Source organism: Agelaius phoeniceus, chromosome 5, assembly GCF_051311805.1.
Source record: "Agelaius phoeniceus isolate bAgePho1 chromosome 5, bAgePho1.hap1, whole genome shotgun sequence".
Lineage (NCBI taxonomy): Eukaryota > Metazoa > Chordata > Aves > Passeriformes > Icteridae > Agelaius > Agelaius phoeniceus.
Window position 1 is genome coordinate 72529996 of NC_135269.1, and position 15995 is coordinate 72545990.

The 15995-nt window shown below is 39.5% G+C and overlaps 1 protein-coding gene across 7 annotated transcripts in view; it reads left to right on the forward strand.

The window, feature by feature from the left end:
* The window catches only part of FBH1 (F-box DNA helicase 1), a 44001-nt gene that overhangs the window by 23027 nt on the left and 4979 nt on the right, over positions 1 to 15995 (forward strand). For 5 of the 7 annotated variants that reach the window (XR_013182523.1, XM_077179300.1, XM_077179297.1 and 2 more), the window contains exons 9-17: positions 314 to 482; positions 1437 to 1665; positions 2817 to 2904; positions 3486 to 3572; positions 6034 to 6170; positions 7067 to 7166; positions 10169 to 10290; positions 12904 to 12979; positions 15318 to 15515. Coding sequence is in view for 4 of the 7 variants with exons in the window: in XM_077179300.1 (XP_077035415.1) it covers positions 314 to 482; positions 1437 to 1665; positions 2817 to 2904; positions 3486 to 3572; positions 6034 to 6170; positions 7067 to 7166; positions 10169 to 10290; positions 12904 to 12979; positions 15318 to 15515 (1206 nt within the window). In the remaining 3 variants the exon portion in view is untranslated. The remainder of the gene's footprint in view (positions 1 to 313; positions 483 to 1436; positions 1666 to 2816; positions 2905 to 3485; positions 3573 to 6033; positions 6171 to 7066; positions 7167 to 10168; positions 10291 to 12903; positions 12980 to 15317; positions 15516 to 15995) is intronic. The other 2 variants (XR_013182524.1, XR_013182525.1) reach the window with 1 other exon arrangement.

A 15995-nucleotide genomic window follows, 5' to 3' on the forward strand; every position in this document is an offset into this window, starting at 1 on the left:
TTGCTCAGCTGCCCAGGCAGGGGTGCAGTCCCCATTCCTGCAGGGATTTTAAAACCCTGTGGATGTGGCACCTGGGGTCATGGATGGCCTTGGAAGTGCTGGGAATGGTTGGGCTTGACCCTAAAGAACTTTGCCAACCTAAATAATTCTCTGTTTCTCTGAAATCAGGAGTGAAGTGGAATATTTGAGTTGGCACAGCAGGAGAAGGAGGTTGTAAAAAAAAAAAATTAAAATATATGGAATAATTCATTCCTGACCATGGATATTTTATTCCTTATTTTTATTTTATTCCTTCTTTTCCTCTCCTCCCCAGGCACAGGGAAAACCTCGACCTTGGTGAAGTACGCGGAGAAATTCTCGGAGCTGAAATTCCTTTACCTGACTTTTAACAAAGCTGTGGCAGAGAAGGGGAAAATGGTTTTCCCAAAGAATGTCACCTGCAAGACCTTCCACTCCTTGGCTTTTGGAAGCATTGGGAGACAGTGAGTGGGGAATTCCAGTTCCTTTGTGGAAGTAGGGAAAGGACGAGGAAGGGGAAGTGGTTTTGAGGGGGAAATTTGTCATTTATGGTTTCCAGATGGATGCAGTGGGATGCTCCAGGGATTTTAGCATCCATGGGAGCACCCCAAAGGCAAGGAATGGTTTAGGAGATGGAAATCCACTGGGAATGAGGTGTTCCCACTTCCCATTCCCACTGGAATGCTACAGCTGCTCCAAGTGCTGCTTTTCCTGAGGATCAGTTCCTTTCCCAGAGGATCCATTTCCTTATCCTCAGCTGTTGTCATGATCCAGTTTCTGTCCAGTTCTGGCACATCTAAGCTGGGGGTAGCAAGGAAAATGAGCCATGACCTGGAACCCCAGGAAAATCCCATTCCCTGGCTCTGCAAGCACTCTGGAATTCCAGGGATGAGCTCAATTTGCCATTTCTGAAATGTATAAAATCAGCAAATTTGTGCTTCCACCAGGACAAATCTGTGCAGATTTAAAGATATTCCATTATTAGAATGAATTGGGATATAAAGCCAAGCTTTTTCCAGGGATAGTGCACAAAAAAAAAAAAAAGGGATTTCTGTGGGTTTTAACTTTTTTTTTGTCTTTTTCCTGTCTTTTTTCTCTCCTGTCTTTTTTCTTTCCCCCCCCTCTTTTTTTCCCCCTCTCTCTTTTTTTCCCCCTCTCTCTTTTTTTCCCCCCTCTCTCTTTTTTCCCCCCTCTCTTTTTTTCCCCCTCTCTCTTTTTTCCCTTTTTCCCCCCCCTCTCTTTTTCCCCCCCTCTCTTTTTTCCCCCTCTCTTTTTTTCCCCTCTTCTTTTTTCTCCTGTGTTTTTTTTTCCCTTTTTTTTTTCTGTCTTTTTTTCCTTGTCTTTTTTTTTTTTTTTCCTGTCTTTTTTCTCTCGGTTTTTTGTCCTTTTTTTTGTCTTTTTTTGTCCCTCTGGCACAGGTACAAAGAGAAAGGCAAGCTGAACTTCTCCAAGATGTCAGTTTATTCCATCAGCTTCCTCCTCCGGAACAGGGAGGGCCAGCCCCTGTTTATAAGAGGGAAAACAGTGTCCCAAACCTTGGGAAACTTCTTCTCCTCCTCAGATGAGGAGATCTGTGAGGAGCACGTGCCCCTGTGGTTCAAAAACACCCATGGGAACATGCAGCAAATGAGCCCACAGGAAAAGAGGGTGAGTTTTTGGGATGGAGCCTCTGGAGTTTTCTGAGGTTGGATGGATGGGGTTTGGAGAAGTCTGGGATAGTGGGAAATGCCCCTGCTCATGGGTGGGGTGGCACTGGATGGGCTTTGAGGTCTCTTCCAACCCAAAGCATTCCATGATTTTATAAAATAATTCATGTTCATCCCCCTTCCCAAAATGTTGATCGGAAGAGATTTTCCCGTGTTCAACTGAAATTTGGGATTGGGGAATCCTTCAGTCAAGGGCTGGGGTCAGTCCTGAGATTTGGGAGAAATCAGAGGCAATTCCAAAGGGATTGGGATGAAAATCAAAAGGTTGGGAGGAGGAAAATCAAAAGATTGGGAGAAGGAGGAATCAAAAGGTTGGGAGGAGGAGGAATCAAAAGGTTGGGAGGAGGAGGAATCAAAAGGTTGGGAGGAGGAGGAATCAAAAGGTTGGGAGGAGAAATCAAAAGATTGGGAGAAGGAGGAATCAAAAGGTTGGGAGGAGAAGGAGTCAAAAGGTTGGGAGGAGAAATCAAAAGGTTGGGAGGAGGAATCAAAGATTGGGAGAAGGAGGAATCCAAAGATTGGGAGAAGGAGGAATCAAAAGGTTGGGAGGAGGAGGAATCAAAAGGTTGGGAGGAGGAGGAATCAAAAGGTTGGGAGGAGGAGGAATCAAAAGGTTGGGAGAAGGAGGAATCCAAAGATTGGGAGGAAGAATCAAAGATTGGGAGGAGGAATCAAAAGGTTGGGAGGAAGGTGATGCTTGGGGAAAAAAGGCATAATCCCTGTTCTCCCTAAAAAATACTTCCAGCCAATGTCCTCACCAAATCCTTGTGGATCTGAGGAGCTGCTTGGGGTGGGAAAAAAGGGATCTGGGGCTTTTTGGGAATGGCTGCCAGTGCCAGAGGGCAGCCAGGGATGGGATCTTGGCAATGAGGAATTCCTGGCTGGGCTGGGATTGCCAGAGCAGCTGGGGCTGCCCCTGCATCCCTGGCAGGGCCCAAGGCCAGGCTGGAGCACCCTGGGATAGGGAAAATGTCCCTGTCCATGGATGGGGTGGGACTGGATGGGCTTTGAGGCCCTATCCAGCCCAAACCATTCCATAATTTTATTTTTATCCCCTGGTTTTATCCCAATCCTTCTGTTTTCCCATTTTAGATCAACGTGGAAGAGGCCAAAGAGATTTGGCACAACATGAAGAAGCTGGATGGAGATGCAGAGAAGGAATACAAGATGAGTTGTGATGGTAAAAGAGATGGAAAATCCCTTGGGAAAAAGGGATTTGCTGGTGGAAAAAGCAATGGATTTATTATTCCTACTTCTGGCTGAGCATCCAGAAGGAGAAAATCCCTTTTTTCCTGCCAATAGCTCACCAGGGAATATCCCTCTGGCTCAACTTTTCATTTTATATGTATTTATAAAATACAGAAAATGAATTTGTGCTCCCACTAGGATAAAAATGTGCAGATTTTAAGGATATTCACATTTTTTAATGGCTAAAAATAAAGCCCAGAATTTGGAAGTTGCTTCCAGCGCATCCTTTCCTCTGGATAGTGCTGGAGATAACTGGAAAAAAAACCTTTTTACTGGAATTTTTGGTGGGTATTAAGAAACTTGAAATCATCAAATTTGGGCTGCCAAGGGAGACAGAGATTTTTTGCAACCCTTCCAAATGTGGAAATTCCAAACAGGAAGCAAAGCCAGAATGTCACAAAAAAAAAAAAAAAAAAAAAAAAAACAAAAACCAAAAAAAGGGTAAAAGGGGATTTGTTTTAAAGATCCTGGTGGATCTTCCCTGTCCTTGAAATTCCTGATTTTTTCCCTCAGGATATTTGAAACTTTGGCAGCTCAGCAAGCCCCAGCTCTCAGGATACGATGCCATTTTTGTGGATGAAGCCCAGGACTGCACTCCAGGTGAGTTATTCCAGGAGCTCCAGTCCCACTCCCAGAGGGGATTTCCATGTGCTCAGGAATGGGATGGAAGTATCTCAACCTAAACATTTGGAATTTAAACTCATTTTCCCCTCAGGTTTGACATTTAAACTGAGCTTTCCCTTGGGTTGGGAGCAGGTTCTTCCCTCATGATCCAAACTGAGCTTTTCCTTGGATTTGGATTGGAGCAGGTTCTTCCCTCATGATCCAAACTGAGCTTTTCCTTGGATTTGGATTGGAACAGGTTCTTCCCTCATGATCCAAACTGAGCTTTTCCTTGGATTTGGAGCAGGTTCTTCCCTCATGATCCAAACTGAGCTTTTCCTTGGATTTGGATTGGAACAGGTTCTTCCCTCATGATCCAAACTGAGCTTTTCCTTGGATTTGGAGCAGGTTCTTCCCTCATGGTCCATACTGAGCTTTTCTTTGGATTTGGACCCTCATGATCCCAACTGAGCTTTCCTTTGGCCTTGGAGCTGGTTCTTCCTTCGTGATCCAATATTTTTTTCCCCTCACAGCCATTGTGGATATTGTTCAATCCCAAAAGTGTGGGAAGATCCTGGTGGGAGACGCTCAGCAACAGAGATTCTTCCCTCATGATCCAAACTGAGCTTATCTTGGATTTGGACCCTCATGATCCCAACTGAGCTTTTCCTTGGGTTTGGATTGGAGCAGGTTCTTCCCTCATGGTCCATACTGAGCTTTTCTTTGGATTTGGACCCTTGTGATCCAAACTGAGCTTTCCCTTGGCCTTGGAGCAGGTTCTTCCCTCATGATCCAATTTTTTTTTTCCCTCACAGCCATTGTGGATATTGTTCAATCCCAAAAGTGTGGGAAAATCCGGGTGGGAGATGCTCAGCAACAGAGATTCTTCCCTCATGATCCAAACTGAGCTTTTCTTTGGATTTGGACCCTCATGATCCAAACTGAACTTTTCCTTGGATTTGGATTGGAGCAGGTTCTTGCCTCATGATCCAAACTGAACTTTTCCTTGGATTTGGACCCTCATGATTCCAACTGAGCTTTCCCTTGAGTTTGGAGCAGGTTCTTCCCTCATGATCCCAACTGAGCTTTCCCTTGGCTTTGGAGCAGGTTCTTGCCTCATGATCCAATTTTTTTTTCCCTCACAGCCATCATGGATATTGTGTAATCCCAAAAATGTGGGAAAATCCTGGTGGGAGACCCTCAGCAGCAGAGGTTCTTCCCTTGTGATCCACACTGAGCTTTCCCTTAGGTTTGCATTAGGTTCTTCCCTCCTGATCCCAACTGAGCTTTTCCTTGGGTTTGGATTAGGTTCTTCCCTCATGATCCAATTTTTTTTTTCCCATCACAGCCATCGTGGATATTGTATAATCCCAAAAATGTGGGAAGATCCTGGTGGGAGACCTCCACCAGCAGAGGTTCTTCCCTCATGATCCAAACTGAGCTTTTCCTTGGGTTTGGCTTGGAGCAGGTTCTTCCCTCATGGTCCCAAATGAGGTTTCCCTTGGGTTTGCAGCAGGTTCTTCCCTCATGGTCCATACTGAGCTTTTCTTTGGATTTGGACCCTCATGATCCCAACTGAGCTTTCCCTTGGCTTCGGAGCAGGTTCTTCCCTCATGATCCAATTTTTTTTTCCCATCACAGCCATCATGGATATTGTATAATCCCAAAAATGTGGGAAGATCCTGGTGGGAGACCCCCACCAGCAGAGGTTCTTCCCTCATGATCCAAACTGAGCTTTTCCTTGGGTTTGGAGCAGGTTCTTCCCTCATGATCCCAACTGAGCTTTCCCTTGGCTTTGGAGCAGGTTCTTCCTTCATGATCCAATATTTTTTTCCCCTCACAGCCATTGTGGATATTGTTCAATCCCAAAAGTGTGGGAAGATCCTGGTGGGAGACGCTCAGCAGCAGAGATTCTTCCCTCATGATCCCAACTGAGCTTTTCTTTGCATTTGGACCCTCATGATCCAAACTGAACTTTTCCTTGGGTTTGGATTGGAGCAGGTTCTTGCCTCGTGATCCAAACTGAACTTTTCTTTGGATTTGGACCTCATGATCCAAACTGAAATTTTGCTTGGGTTTGGAGCAGGTTCTTCCCTCATGATCCCAACTGATCTTTTCCTTGGATTTGGACCCTCATGATTCCAACTGAGCTTTCCCTTAGGTTTGAAGCAGGTTCTTCCCTCATGATCCCAACTGAGCTTTTCCTTGGGTTTGGACCCTCATGATCCCAACTGAGCTTTTCCTTGGGTTTGGATTAGGTTCTTCCCTCATGATCCAAACTGGATTTGGAACAGGTTCTTCCAAATTGAGCTTTCCCTTGAGTTTGGAGCAGGTTCTTCCCTCATGATCCCAACTGAGCTTTTCCTTGGATTTGGACCCTCATGATCCCAACTGAGCTTTCCCTTGGCCTTGGAGCGGGTTCTTCCTTCATGATCCAATTTTTTTTTTCCCCTCACAGCCATTGTGGATATTGTGCAATCCCAAAAGTGTGGGAAGATCCTGGTGGGAGACCCTCACCAGCAGATCTACACCTTCCGGGGGGCTGTCAACACCCTGTACTTACTGCCTCACACCCACGTGTACTACCTGACCCAGGTAAGGGCAGCGCTTTCCATGGATAAATCCCAGTTCCATGGAAAATTTGGCACTGTGGAGGCTTTGCTTTTCCCTGGATTCATGGGAATCTGGCAGCTGTGGGGCTTTAGTGGAGGGATCCCATCCTGTTGGTGGAAAAGTGGGAGTTGGGATTGAGGCCTTGTTTCAGGGAGATTCCTCTTTTTTGAGGGGATCACATCTGGAATGCTGGATCCAGCTGTGGGATCCACCAGACCTGGGGCTGCTGAGAACTGGGAATGTTCCCCTGGAGAAGGGAGGGATCCAGGGAGAGCTTCCAGCACATTCCAGGGCCTGAAGGGGCTCCAGGAGAGCTGCAGAGGGACTGGGGCCAAGGCCTGCAGGGACAGCACCCAGGGAATGGCTCCCAGTGCCAGAGGGCAGCCAGGGATGGGATCTTGGCAATGAGGAATTCCTGGCTGGGCTGGGATTGCCAGAGCAGCTGGGGCTGCCCCTGCATCCCTGGAGTGCCCCAGGCCAGGCTGGACACTGGGGCTGGAGCAGCCTGGGATAGGGGGAGGTGGCCCTGCCCATGGCCAGGATTTCCAGGAATATTCTGAGGATTTTGGTGCCTTTTCCAGGAAAAAAAGTTATCCAGGAGTTTGGTGGGAATGGCATCATTTGGATTTAAGAATGACCAGGATTTCCAGGAATATTTTGAAGGGATTTTATTGCTTTTTCAAAGAGGAAAGTTCTCCAGAAGGTCTTAAAAATAACCACGATTCCCAGGAACGTTTTGGAGGGATTTTGATGCTTTTGCCATGGAAAAAACCAGTCCAGAAGATTGCTGGGAATCCCATAATTCCATATAGATAGATAGAATTGTAGAGATTCCAAGAATTACTCTGGTTTTCCTGCTGATCCCGGGATTTTTCCAGAGTTTCAGGTTCGGCCCCGAGATCGCCTACGTGGGAGCCACGATCCTGGATGTGTGCAAAGGGATCCGCAGCAAAACCCTGCTGGGAGGGAACCAAAGGGGTGAGCTGGCAATGGGCATCCCCCAGGAATCATGAATTAATTAATTATAATAAATAACAATATTAATTAATTTGATCCGAAATAATTAACATATAATTTAATATACTATTATATATAATATACTATAATATACTATTATTATATATATATATATATATTATATTAATATACTATTATACTATTATATATATATTATACTATATATATAATATTAATATATTATTATATAATATATATACTATATAGTATATATATTATATATACTATATATGTTTATTTAATATACTATTATAATATACTATTATATATATAATATAATAGTATATATTAAATTATATATATGTATATATTACATTATATATATATGTATATATTATATTATATATCTACATATGTATATATTATATATCTATATATTATATATATAATAGCATATATTATATGCTATTATATACTATTATATACTCTTATATTATATACTGTTACAGTATAGTATATTATAGTATATTATAGTATATTTCTATTCTATTATACTATATTATTATATATTATTACATTATATATTACATTCTGTATTATTATAGCATTACTTTTATTAATTTTTATTATAATATTAATATTTTTATTATAGTATTTTATTAATGATATAGTATATTATGCTATACATATTAATATAACGAATATTAATATAACATTCAATATCAATATAATATTGGATACTATTATTATTAAATAATATTACTGAACTATATTAAATAATCTTACATTAATATGATGTATAATAAGTATAATTAAATTATAAATTTAATTTATACATTTAATTATGAGTTAGCAATATATTTATTACATTGGGAAATACTTAATCAATTGTATTAAATAATAATATTAACAATGAGTATTAAATAATGAAATTGATGTAATTTAATTTATTCTAAAATTTGATAATTGTGTGCTTGGAGATAAATATTCAATTCATTTCCCAAAAATAAATATTCAGTTAATTTCCTAAATTCCATTAATAATGGAAAATATTAAATTAATAATAACAGGTAAATATTAACTATTAACAGATTAAAAAATTACTGTATTAAGTAGTAGCAGATAAAAATGTAAATTTTAAATTAATAATAAAATATATAATTAACAATGAAATGTAAATATTAAATTAACAATAAAATATAAAGCTAAATTAATATTAAAATAGAAATAATGATCAATTTATTAAATTCAATTAATATTAAAATATAAATAATACTATAATAATAACAGATGAATATTAAATTAATAGTAACAGATAAAATAATAACAGATAAATATTTAATAAAATATTCAACATAAAATATGTATTAAAAAGTAATAAAGTATTGAATAATAAAATATTGCATTTAATAATTACAGACAAAATATTATAAATATTAAATTAAGGATGGGATATTAGATTATATTAATATTTAAATATCAATAATAACTAATTTACCAAAATTAAATTAGTACTAAAATATAAGTAATAATAAATATTTTAAAAAAGGTTAAATTAAATTAATAATAAGCTATAAATAATTCATTTCCTAAAATTAAATTTGTAATAAAATGGAAATAATAAATTTATAGCAAAATAGAAAATAATAAAATGTAAAATTAAAATAATAAATAAATCTAAATAGTAATTACTTTCCTAAAATAGAATAATAATAAAAGATAACAATAAATTTAGTAATAAGATATAATAAATAAAATAACTTATTCATTAAATAATATTAATTATTAATTAACCAGGAATTCCAGCTGGGAATGGCTGTGGGTAACTGGGAATGGCTTTGAGTAACTGGGAATTCCAGCTGGGAATGCTGTGGGTGACTGGGAATGGCTGTGGGTAACTGGGAATGCTGTGGGTAACTGGGAATGCTGTGTTTAACTGGGAATTCCAGCTGGGAATGGCTGTGGGTAACTGGGAATGGCTGTGGGTAACTGGGAATGCTGTGGGTAACTGGAAATTCCTGGCAGGATGGCTGTTGGTAACTGGGAATGGTTGTGGGTGACTGAGAATTCCAACTGGGAATGGCTGTGGTAACTGGGAATGGCTTTGGGTAACTGGGAATTCCAGCTGGGAATGGCTGTGTTTAACTGGGAATGCTGTGTTTAACTGGGAATGCTGTGAGTAACTGGGAATTCCAGCTGGGAATGGCTGTGGGTAACTGGGAATGCTGTGTTTAACTGGGAATTCCAGCTGGGAATGGCTGTGTTTAACTGGGAATGCTGTGTTTAACTGGGAATTCCAGCTGGGAATGCTGTGAGTAACTGGGAATTCCAGCTGGGAGTGCTGTGTTTAACTGGGAATGGCTGTGTTTAACTGGGAATGCTGTGTTTAACTGGGAATGCTGTGTTTAACTGGGAATTCCAGCTGGGAATGCTGTGTTTAACTGGGAATGGCTGTGTTTAACTGGGAATTCCAGCTGGGAATGGCTGTGGGTAACTGGGAATGCTGTGTTTAACTGGGAATGGCTGTGTTTAACTGGGAATTCCAGCTGGGAATGGCTGTGGGTAACTGGGAATGCTGTGTTTAACTGGGAATGGCTGTGTTTAACTGGGAATTCCAGCTGGGAATGGCTGTGGGTAACTGGGAATGCTGTGTTTAACTGGGAATTCCAGCCGGGAATGCTGTGTTTAACTGGGAATGCTGTGTTTAACTGGGAATGGCTGTGTTTAACTGGGAATGCTGTGTTTAACTGGGAATTCCAGCTGGGAATGCTGTGTTTAACTGGGAATGCTGTGTTTAACTGGGAATGGCTGTGTTTAACTGGGAATTCCAGCTGGGAATGCTGTGTTTAACTGGGAATGCTGTGTTTAACTGGGAATTCCAGCTGGGAGTGCTGTGTTTAACTGGGAATGGCTGTGGGTAACTGGGAATGCTGTGTTTAACTGGGAATTCCAGCTGGGAATGCTGTGTTTAACTGGGAATTCCAGCTGGGAATGCTGTGTTTAACTGGGAATTTCTCTCCCAGGGGACGTGCGGGGGGCCCGGCAGGGGAAGGTGGCGCTGCTGTCCCGCAGCAACAGGAACGTGTTTGAGGACGCTGTGGAATTCTCTGGGAGAGACCCCCCGGCCAAAATCCACGTCATTGGGGTGAGGGGTGTTGCACCCAGTCACATTCCAAGGATTTCAAGGAATATCCCAGGAAAAAAAAAAGAGGAATTTTTTGTGCCCGGGGTGCCGTTATTCTCCAACCCTCACAGGCCTTGTCCTATTTTGAGGCTTCTTTGTGCAGGCCTAAATCCATTTTTAGGATAATTTGTCTCATTTTTATGAGGGATGGGGCAAGGAAAGAGGGATGGACTGCTGGAATAAAGAATTCCAAGGTTTTCAATGAATATTCCAGGAAAAATTTTTGTGGTCACAGATATTCAGAGCTGTTATTCTCCAACCCTTGCAGCCTCATCCCATTTTGAGGATAATTTGTCTCATTTTTATGAGGGATGGGGCAAGGAAAAGAGGGATGGACAGCAGGAATAAAGAATTCCAAGGATTTCAATAAATATTCCAGGAAAAAGCAGTAATTTTCAGGAAAAAGCAGGAATTTTTTGTGGCCAGGGATGTTATTTGGAGCTGTTCCTCTCCAACCCTTGCAGGCCTCGGCCCATTTTGAGGCTTCTTTGTGCAAGAAAGATTTTTAGGATCATTTGTCCCATTTTTATGAGGGAAGGGGCAGGAAAAGAGGGATAGACACTTGGAACAGGTTATTCCAATGATTTAGGTTAATATTCCAGGAAAAAACAGTAATTTTCAGAAAAAAAAAGCAGGAATTTTTTGTGGCCAGGGATGATATTTAGAGCTGCTATTCCTCAAGCCTTGCAGGCCTCATCCCATTTTTAGGATTATTTTTCCCATTTTTATGAGGGATGGGGCAAGGAAAAGAGGGGTGCACAGCAGGAATAAAGAATTCCAAGGTTTTCAATGAATATTCTAGGAAAAAGCAGGAATTTTCAGGAAAAAAAAGCAGGAATTTTTTGTGGCCAGGGATGTTATTTGGAGCTGTTCCTCTCCAGCCCTCACAGGCCTCGTCCCATTTTGAGGCTTCTTTGTGCAGGCCTCAATCCATTTTTAGGATAATTTGTCCCATTTTTATGAAGGATGAGGCAGAGAAAGAGGGATAGACACTTGGAACAGGTTATTCCAATGATTTAGATTAATATTCCAGGAAAAACCAGGAATTTTCAGGAAAAAAGCAGGAATTTTTTGTGGCTGGGGATGATATTTAGAGCTGCTATTCCTCAAGCCTTGCAGGCCTCATCCCATTTTTAGGATTATTTTTCCCATTTTTATGAGGGATGGGACAGGGAAAGAGGAATGGACAGCTGGAATAAAGAATTCCAAGGTTTTCAATGAATATTCCAGGAAAAAGCAGGAATTTTTTGTGGCCAGGGATGTTATTTGGAGCTGTTCCTCTCCAGCCCTTGCAGCCTCGTCCCATTTTGAGGCTTCTTTGTGCAGGCCCAAAAATTTGTCCCATTTTTATCAGGGATGGGGCAGGGAAAGAGGGATGGACAGTTGGAACAAGCTACTCCAAGGATTTCAATGAATATTCCAGGAAAAAGCAGGAATTTTCATGAAAAAGCAGGAATTCTTTGTGGCCAGGGGTGTTATTCAGAGCTGTTATTCCCTGAGCCTTGCAGGCCTCATCCCATTTTTGGGATAATTTGTCCCATTTTTATCAGGGATGGGGCAGGAAAAAAGGGATGGACAGTTGGGCCAAGTTATTCTGAGGTTATCAATGAATATTCCAGGAAAAAGCAGGAATTTTTTGTGGCCAGGGATGTTATTTGGAGCTGTTCCTCTCCAGCCCTCACAGGCCTCGTCCCATTTTGAGGCTTTTTTGTGCAGGCCTCAATCCATGTTTAGGATAATTTGTCCCATTTTTATGAGGGAAGGGGCAGGAAAAGAGGGATGGACACTTGGAACAGGTTATTCCAATGATTTAGATTAATATTCCAGGAAAAAGCAGTAATTTTCAGGAAAAAAAGCAGGAATTTTTTGTGGCCAGGGATGATATTTAGAGCTGCTATTCCTCAAGCCTTGCAGGCCTCATCCCATTTTGAGGATTATTTTTCCCATTTTTATGAGGGATGGGACAGGGAAAGAGGAATGGACAGCTGGAATAAAGAATTCCAAGGTTTTCAATGAATATTCCAGGAAAAAGCAGGAATTTTTTGTGGCCAGGGATGTTATTCAGGGCTGTTATTTTCCAAGCCTTGCAGGCCTCATCTCTATTTTAGGATTATTTTTCCCATTTTTATCCGAGATGGGGCAGGAAAACAAGAAAATTGGTGGAATTTGGAGAGTTTTCGAGCCTGATTTCGGGAATTTTAGCATGTTTGGAACCTGATCCTTGGAAATTTTAGGCTGATATTTCAAAATTTCCATCTTTTTTCCACACAAATTCCAGTTCAAGGAGGGGTTGAAGTGCTCAGGTTTAAAAATCTTCTGCAGTTTGGAATAAATCAAATTTATAAATTCAATTTTTTTAAATTTTATTTTATGTTATTTCATATTATTTTATTTTAAAATATTTTATAGATTTTCTAAATAAATTTTATTTTGTAGATAAAATAAATACATAAACAAAATATATAACACGTATATAAAATAATAAAAATATGAACATAAAAACATATAAAAATAATACATAAATAAAATTTGGTTTATAAATCAATTTTATAAATGCATTTTTCTTCCTTTTAGGGATTGGGGAAATTTGGCCTGAACAGAATTTATGATATTTGGAAGCTCAGCCTGCCTGCAGATGTCAGGAAAAACTGTGAGTATTCCCTTTTCCTTCTTTTTTCCAGGATTTTTTTAGGTTTTGCTGGAAATCGAAACAACAACATCTCTAATAATCACATATAATTTCTATATTATATATAATTTTATATGATACATTATATATATTATAATTTACTAATTAACCCTGGTTACTTTGATATTTCCCAATTAATTTTTTAGTTGAAACCTCATTTTTTAATGGTTTTATCACCGGCTGGGCTATTTTGGCTGCTTAATTCCAGAAATCCCAAAATTTGGGAATTTTTGTCAGGCATCTTTTCCCATCTTTCCACAGAGATTCCTTATTTTCAATGTAAGTAAACCCAGAATTTGGGATATTTTCCCCAAAAATTTCCCAAAAAATTCCCAGAAGTTGTTTTTAATTTATTTTCAGTGGTCCCTGGATTGTTTTGGGTGTAAATCTCCATTTTTAAAATTTCCTTTAAAGTATGGAATAAAATTCAGGAAAAATTCAGGCTTTCTTTTATAGTATAGAATAAAATTCAGGATAAAATTCAGAATTTCTTTTAAAAATGGAATAAAGTTCAGGATAAAATTCAGGATTTCCTTTATAGTATGGAATCAAATTCAGGATTTCCTTTTAAACATAAAATTCAGGATTTCCTTTACAAAATCAGGATAAAAATTAAGGATTTCCTTTAAAATATGGGATCAATTTCAGGATTTCCTTTAAAACGTGGAATAAAATTCAGGATAAAATTCAGGATTTCTTTTCAAATATGGAATAAAGTTCAGGATAAAACTCAGGCTTTCCTTTATAGCATGGAATCAAATTCAGGATTTCCTTTAAAAATTCAGGATAAAAATTAAGGATTTCCTTTAAAATATGGGATCAATTTCAAGATTTCCTTAAAAATATGGAATAAAATTCAGGATAAAATTCAGGATTTCCTTTAGAATATGGAATAAAATTCAGGATAAAATTCAGGCTTTCCTTTATAGTACGGAATCAAATTCAGGATTTCCTTTAAAACATAAAATTCAGGATTTCCTTTAAAAATTCAGGATAAAAATTAAGGATTTCCTTTAAAATATGGAATAAAATTCAGGATCAAATTCAGGATTTCCTTTAAAATATGGAATAAAAATCAGTAAAAAATTCATGGTAAAATTCAGGATTTCCTTTAAAATATGGAATAAAAATCAGTAAAAAATTCAGGATCAAATTCAGGATTTCCTTTAAAATATGGAATAAAAATCAGTAAAAAATTCAGGATCAAATTCAGGATTTCCTTTAAAATATGGAATAAAATTCAGGATCAAATTCAGGATTTCCTTTAAAATATGGAATCAAATTCAGGATCAAATTCAGGATTTCCTTTAACATATGGAATAAAAATCAGTAAAAATTCAGGATAAAATTCAGGATTTCCTTTAAAATATGGAATAAAAATCTGTAAAAAATTCATGATAAAATTCAGGATTTCCTTTAAAATATGGAATAAAATTCAGGATCAAATTCAGGATTTCCTTTAAAATATGGAATAAAAATCAGTAAAAAATTCATGATAAAATTCAGGATTTCCTTTAAAATATGGAATAAAATTCAGGATAAAATTCAGGATTTCCTTTAAAATATGGAATAAAAATCAGTAAAAAATTCAGGATAAAATTCAGGATTTCCTTTAAAATATGGAATAAAAATCAGTAAAAAATTCAGGATCAAATTCAGGATTTCCTTTAAAATATGGAATAAAATTCAGGATCAAATTCAGGATTTCCTTTAAAATATGGAATCAAATTCAGGATCAAATTCAGGATTTCCTTTAAAATATGGAATCAAATTCAGGATCAAATTCAGGATTTCCTTTAAAATATGGAATAAAATTCAGGATCAAATTCAGGATTTCCTTTAACATATGGAATAAAAATCAGTAAAAAATTCATGATAAAATTCAGGATTTCCTTTAAAATATGGAATAAAATTCAGGATCAAATTCAGGATAAAATTCAGGATTTCCTTTAAAATATGGAGTAAAATTCAGGGGAAAATTCAGGCTAAAAATCATCCCTTTAAAATCTAGGACCAGCAGATGATATCTTTAATGGAGATAACAAAAGATTCCCCAATTTTCCACAAACATCCGATTCCATGAATATAATTCCCACTTTTTGGCGAGGTGACCTGCCTGGAAAACTTCTCTGAGAGCTGGAGAACGAGGGAGACTGATCCGGGATTGAAAAAAAAATAGAAATAGAAATTAAAATAATAGAAAGGGAAATGAAAAATGAAAAAACAACCATGAAATAAATCATAGAAATGAGAATAGGAATTGCAAGCTGTGAAATAAGTGGCTCGTGCTCCGTGGCAGCAAAGCTGGAGATCGAGGATGCCTTCATCAGGCGGTGGGCGGAGGGCGCGGGGCTGCCGGGGCTGAAGGAATACGCGGCACACGTGGACGACAGGGAGCTGGAGGTGAAGATCGCCATCGTGGAGAGGTACAGGGACAGGATCCCCGCGCTGGTGAGCAGCATCAGGAGCTGCCACGTGTCCCACCAGGGCCTGGCAGGTCAGTGCAGGGCCCAGGGGAAACTGGGCTGGGTCTCCATCCTGGGAAAAGGCTCAGTGGGTTGGGTTGGGTTTTTTGGGGAGAACAGGGGTGGGATTGGGAGGGTTTGGGGTTGGAATTGTTCTGCTCTGGAGGCAGCTTGGAGAGCTGGGAATGTTCCCCTGGAGGAGGGTCCAGGGAGAGCTTCCAGCACATTGCAGGGGCTCCAGGAGAGCTGCAGAGGGACTGGGGCCAAGGCCTGCAGGGACAGCACCCAGGGAATGGCTCCCAGTGCCAGAGGGCAGCCAGGGATGGGATCTTGGCAATGAGGAATTCCTGGCTGGGCTGGGATTGCCAGAGCAGCTGGGGCTGCCCCTGCATCCCTGGCAGTGCCCAAGGAAGGATTGGAGCAGCCTGGGACAGGGGAGGTGTCCCTGGAATGAGCTTGGAGGGCCCTTCCCACCCAAACTGCTCTGGGATTCTGGGATTTGGGACACTCAG